The following is a 6,000-nucleotide window of genomic DNA, read 5'->3' as shown; positions in this document are numbered from 1 at the left end:
TGACCCATATTTTGTCTAAATAATGCTAATGTAAACTCCCATGGTTCATCATGTGAGAGGGCATGAAAAAGAATCTCCACTTGGATGGAAACTTTTTCCCTAAAAAGTTATACAATTTGGAGGTCCCAAACCATGATACTAAAGCACCACCTGTAAGTCGCCATCCATCTTTGAATGCAAATACCAAAAAAGGAAAGAAGGAAGAAAGAACTTGTTGAGGGAAAGAAGGAAGAAAGAACTTGTTAAGGGAAAGAAAGAAGAAACAAAAACCAAAAACCCGTCCAGGTTCATCCCCCCTCCCCAAACATCCCCCTATTTATATCCATCAAAACCCTATATTCGATAGAATCTCAAGTCACCATTTTCCACACTTGACTGTTGTAGACTACCCTTATTTTAATTTCCCAAAATACCCTTCTCTTCCGGACGCAGCTATTAAAAAAGAAAAGGGCAAGTGAGGCAAAAAATAAGCTTCGGTTTCAGCTCTAATGGCGTCCATGGCTGTTCAATTCGTACAATCTTCGGACTCTTTTCGCTCATTCCCTCAAATTCGCAAAACCCAGTTGAATATCAATCTCAATTCTTCGCTTTCTCTTCATTCCCGCTACGAAAAGAAGAAGAGTCTTTACCGTCTTCGTGTTTCCTCCGGTTTGATCGAACCAGATGGAGGGAAGCTTGTTGAGCTCTTCGTTATGGAGCCTCAGAAGAACGAGAAGAAGAAGGAAGCGATGTCGATCCCCAGAATCAAGTTATCGAAGATTGATCTTGAATGGGTTCATGTCCTCAGTGAAGGGTGGGCTAGTCCGCTCCGTGGATTCATGAGAGAATCCGAGTTCCTCCAAACTCTTCATTTCAATTGCCTTCGGCTCGAGGATGGTTCCATCGCCAACATGTCGTTGCCGATCGTCCTTGCCATCGATGATTTTCAGAAGCAGCGTATCGGTGAATCGACCAAGGTCGCTCTTTTCGACTCTGCTGACAACCCAGTAGCCATTTTGAGCAAGTAAGTCGATTTCTTTTTGCCTTTTCTTATATTTCCCCTTTCTTCTGCAAAATTTTTGTAATTCAGATTATAAAGATAGAAAATGCATTTTGATGATCTGATATCTGAATTGAAGGTGTAGGTTTAGTACTTCCTGTTTTGGTTTTGAGCAAAGTAGTGTTGGTTTCTGAGCAACAGACTAGATTCTTCATCTAAATTTGCTAATTTTGGTAGATTAAATTGCCTCTATCGAGTAAAAGATTAGGAACTAAAGTTTGTATGGAGCTCAGAAATCTCTAACAGCAAAACTCTGCAACGCCAAATGTTTAAGCATTGGTATAATATTTTGTGGGAGGAAATCTTTAAAAGAGACCCAAAATCCACAGCATGAACTTGAGATTTGGAAAATTGAAATAATTTGAAAATGGATTAACAGATGGTAGTCTTTTACACATACAAAAAAGTGATCCTTTTATTTGGTGAACTAATTTCTAGTGATCTGATTAATATAGTTTTGCAAATTAATGCAAGCACTTCACTACTGTAATGGATTATAGAATAGCCTTTGATTAGTTAGTATATCAATCTGCTAAATAACCTGCTTTATGATTGCTGATGGTCTAATCTACTGTCCATACTGTTTCAGTATCGAAATCTACAAACACCCTAAAGAAGAACGAATAGCCAGAACATGGGGAACCACTGCCCCTGGATTACCATATGTTGAACAGGCGATAACTAATGCCGGAAACTGGCTTATCGGAGGCGACTTGGAGGTTATAGAGCCAATCAAGTACAAGGATGGTCTTGATCGGTTTCGCCTGTCCCCTGCAGAACTCCGTGACGAATTCACGAGGCGCAATGCTGATGCAGTGTTTGCTTTCCAGTTAAGGAACCCTGTTCACAATGGCCATGCATTGCTTATGACTGACACTCGCCGTCGGCTTCTGGAGAAGGGTTACAAGAACCCTGTATTGTTGCTTCACCCATTGGGAGGTTTCACAAAGGCAGATGATGTGCCACTTAGTTGGAGAATGAAGCAACATGAGAAGGTTTCTTATATTTCTATTTTTCTTTTGACCTGTTACCATTCTATATAGAAACTTGATTTGTTCCTATACAAAACAACCCTATTGTGGACCAATATAACTTCTGCTTGACTGAGATTTTGTTTTCTCAGGTGCTTGAAGACGGCATCTTGGATCCAGAGACAACAGTGGTTTCAATCTTCCCTTCTCCCATGCATTATGCAGGTCCAACTGAGGTGCAGTGGCATGCAAAAGCCCGCATAAATGCAGGTGCTAATTACTACATTGTGGGTCGGGATCCAGCTGGTATGAGCCACCCTGTTGAGAAGAGGGACCTTTACGATGCTGATCATGGGAAGAAGGTGCTTAGTATGGCTCCTGGACTTCAGCGTCTAAACATCCTTCCATTCAGGGTATGCTAGACACACTAGTTCCTGATATTTTCGAGGATTACACATTTACACCTGAGTTCTTATTAACTGCTGCTCTTAACATGATATTTTAATTTGCATAAATCCTTCTATCCTAATTCGAAAGAAAAAAAATTTGCAGGTAGCTGCCTATGACAAGACTCAGGGGAAAATGGCTTTCTTTGATCCATCAAGGCCACAAGATTTCCTCTTTATTTCAGGCACTAAGGTAACTGTTCAATTTCCCAAAATTTTGGCCTCAATTAGGATCCTTTTACTAGTACCGGGAAATATCTTATACTGGCATGGCTCTTAACTCTATTTCTACCTTGCCCATTGATTTAGACAGACTTTCATCTGGCTCTAGGGTTGGTTTCTTCTCAACAGCCCTGAGTGATGGCCCTTCTGGTTTTTGGGAGAGGGGGTTGGGGTGGGGGGGGGGGGGGGCACTCCTTTTCTAACCACCCATTAATTTGGAAACTCTAGTCTGGACTCAACTACATTTTCAAGTTTGTAGCAGGACCCTAGTGAAACACATTGCTAAATGATCCTTACTGTTATTTTACAGATGCGAACCCTTGCAAAGAACAGCGAGAGCCCACCTGACGGTTTCATGTGTCCGGGCGGATGGAAGGTTTTGGTCGATTACTACGACAGCTTGGTTCCATCAGAGAACGGAAACGTCCGTGAAGCTGTTCCAGCTTAGAACACTTTGCTCTGTAAAATCATCTGGTGATATGTATGGGAGAAACATTAAATCCCCTGTGTGGTGTCTGTTCACAGCTACAACCATTGCAATCTCAGTCCAGCCCTCAAATAAACCATTCAAGGAACTGGTACAGAGAGTTGGGTATATTACAGTGCTTGCCTTTATTTGTAAGGAGCATGTGATCATTTTTCCGATTGCAATGAACTCAAGACTCATTCATTGTAACAAACTGCTGTGTTGCTTTTAATGTATATAGTCAATGGAGTGCTTCAGATTCTTGTGGTTTGTGGGATTTCACTAATTGACTTCACTGAGCATGTTCTCTGATGTATTACTCGAGTTCTTAGGCCATCGTGATATGTTCGTAAGAATCTTCAACTTTGGACATCACACTGTTGTGTGTAGGAGAATTTGATCGAGTTCAAGAGGAACTGGAAAGGAAAGAAATTTCTGACTACACTAAAGATCTAGTCCAGAAGAGATCAGTGTGGGTGTGTGGACCAATTCAGATCCTTAAAAACAGTGATCATTTCCTCGTATGACAACACTTTTGCTTCACTAGAGTGTTTCTAAGCTGAAGGTGCTTCTTTTTTGTTTCTGCTCTCTTGAGTACTTCTGTGGTTTAGCGTGTTTGGTAACAGGCTTATGAATGCTTCTTAATTAGGAAAAAAAACACGCAGAAATGCGTTTGGAAGAAACTTTAACATAAGAATTTTCACATTTCTACAACACCCTAATTTCACAACAAGAAATCAAATAAAATATTTGCTTTTTATTTATATTTTTTATGAGCAACATACTATAGTAGAATAGCTCAGTATGATCAAATCTGTTCTACTCTTCTGAGTTTACTAAGAAAAATTATCAATTGCCGTGAATCAAAGTTGAGCAAATTGATGTATACATCATCTTGCATCAGATGTGAATACAAGGGATTGGAAAAGATATATAAGATAATAAACTCGTGAACAAATCCAAATCTCCATTCAGCTGCAACTTGGGTCTTTTCCACCCCTTCTTCTCCATCAATTTCTCTTTTGAACAAATCCATCTATTCTTTTCTGTTCTTGTGGAGCTAAAAAACATCAAAAATATTTTTGTGGAGTGTTACCAAACGCAACAGACGCCAAAGTGTAGTTTCACACTAATTGGAGTGGGGGAATCAAATCATCCAGTAAGGGTACGGGTGCAAGTTTGGCCTTGTCGGCCCGAGCTGCCCTAGCCTATCCTAAACCCGAATAGGACTTGGGCTGAGATACCCTAGCCCTGAGGGCAGGTCAAGTTGGGAATTTCTGGCCCTTGTGTCAGGGCCGGGCCAGGTCAGGGGTAAGACCTTGGGCTGAGCCCGGTCCAGCCCAGCCCGACCTTGTATTCTTCTTCTTCTCCCCCAGCCTAGCCACTGCATCTCCTAAAGGTAATTCCAGTTGATTTATCACTATGACAACCTAAATGTAGTTTCGCGCGTAATAAGAGATATAGTATTACTTTAGTAGGAAGGTACTTACATCATCCTTAGTAGCCCATGGTACTCTAGGATAAAATGATATAATTTCAAACAATATGGTTAAAATACCTTATCTAAAAGGTCAGCCTGATGACCATTAAAATTGTGGAACAGCTTGATATGAACTAAAATAACAGTAAGGATCATTATCCAAACAAAAAAAGAATGAATATAGCACCATAGTTGTCACGCCCCATGGTTAGGACCAAATAGGGTCAGCCCGGCCCGGTCCCGAGGGCAGGTCAGGGTTGGATTTTTAGGCCCTAAGTCAAGGCCGGGCCAGACCTGGGCCCAGCTAAAGGAACTCAAGGTTGAGTTAGGGTTTTAAAAAGCCCGGCCCAACCCAACCCTATTGCAGCCCTAAGTAAGGGGTTTAACAAGGATATAGAATAAAGGGTCCATAAGTGGAATGTGAGAGGGAATGCATATGAATCTGAACACTAGTTGATATAAGCATATGTTTTCTGAGTCACACTTCACAATATAAAATTTTTTTAATCTTTCATACATACTAGGAAAATGAAGTACCATTAAACTGGGGGAATAACTTTTAGAAGGAAGAAAGGTATAACATGCATGTACCATTCTCTCATAGTTCCTCATCAAACTGCAAGAGGAAAATGAATATTTGCAATTAGAAAGGTACAAGGACCAAGGTTTTTTTCACCTGTGGTGAAGGAAGAATTCCCTCATTGATGTTTATTATTGTCTTGGATGGATGCTAAATGATAGTGAATGGTATTTTGTACTTTTAAAAATATGGGAGAGTAATAATGACGGTAGATTCATGGGTGTTTCTTTCACCCAAATTAAAAATAGGGGAAAGTTTTCATACATGGTTGTGTAAGCCGTGTATGTGAGAGGGTCACTCACAAAGAGTTGGAAAAATCATAAATCTCCACCCATTAATTAATGTCTTAAAACTCCCACCCTCTCACATACACGATTTACACGACCATAAAATATATATTTTTTCCTTTTGGTAGTTTGAGGAGTGTACGCGAAAAAAAAGAAGATTCTTTGGTATTTGATTGCACTACTAATAATGATGTTCTACTTCACCTAAACTAGTATAACAAAGGATGTAACTCGAACCAAGGTCAAATCAATGGAAAGATTTTCCACCTTGACCACCAACACTGAACCCAAATCCCTTAACCTTCCGAAACAAGAAAGAGGAAATAGGAAAATATAAAAATAGAAACGAAATTAAAAAGAAATGAAAATAAGGGAATCTAAATAAGGCCACCGATATATTGAAAATTGAAATGAAATCATATTCCAAGTTGAACAAGGTGAATTTACACAACTTTTTTATCCCTATTATAGTTTTAAATAAAAAATTAAAACTCCAGGCATTTTTTTTT

At 39.8% G+C, this 6,000-nt stretch overlaps 1 protein-coding gene across 1 annotated transcript; it reads left to right on the top strand.

Annotated features, from left to right (window-relative positions):
• The first annotated feature begins 453 nt into the window (after positions 1 to 453).
• Positions 454 to 3,413, top strand: LOC122642831 (ATP sulfurylase 1, chloroplastic). Its single transcript, XM_043836435.1, has 5 exons — positions 454 to 1,003; positions 1,629 to 2,034; positions 2,163 to 2,423; positions 2,563 to 2,649; positions 2,989 to 3,413. Exons 1-5 carry the CDS (start codon positions 489 to 491, stop codon positions 3,124 to 3,126), a joined length of 1,407 nt encoding a protein of 468 aa, XP_043692370.1. The 5' UTR covers positions 454 to 488; the 3' UTR covers positions 3,127 to 3,413.
• The last annotated feature ends 2,587 nt before the right edge of the window (positions 3,414 to 6,000 follow it).

The sequence above is a fragment of the Telopea speciosissima genome, chromosome 10 (assembly GCF_018873765.1).
Source record: "Telopea speciosissima isolate NSW1024214 ecotype Mountain lineage chromosome 10, Tspe_v1, whole genome shotgun sequence".
Classification (NCBI taxonomy): Eukaryota; Viridiplantae; Streptophyta; class Magnoliopsida; order Proteales; family Proteaceae; genus Telopea; species Telopea speciosissima.
The sequence above is the reverse complement of the archived record's forward strand: the minus strand, read 5'-3'. Positions and strand labels throughout refer to the sequence as shown.

Coding starts and splice junctions, on each gene's coding strand:
- LOC122642831 (XM_043836435.1), top strand. CDS start 489: ATGGCGTCCATGGCTGTTCAATTCGTACAATCTTCGGACTCTTTTCGC. Junction 2,035..2,162: donor GAATGAAGCAACATGAGAAG/GTTTCTTATATT, acceptor TTGTTTTCTCAG/GTGCTTGAAGACGGCATCTT. Junction 2,650..2,988: donor TCTTTATTTCAGGCACTAAG/GTAACTGTTCAA, acceptor GTTATTTTACAG/ATGCGAACCCTTGCAAAGAA.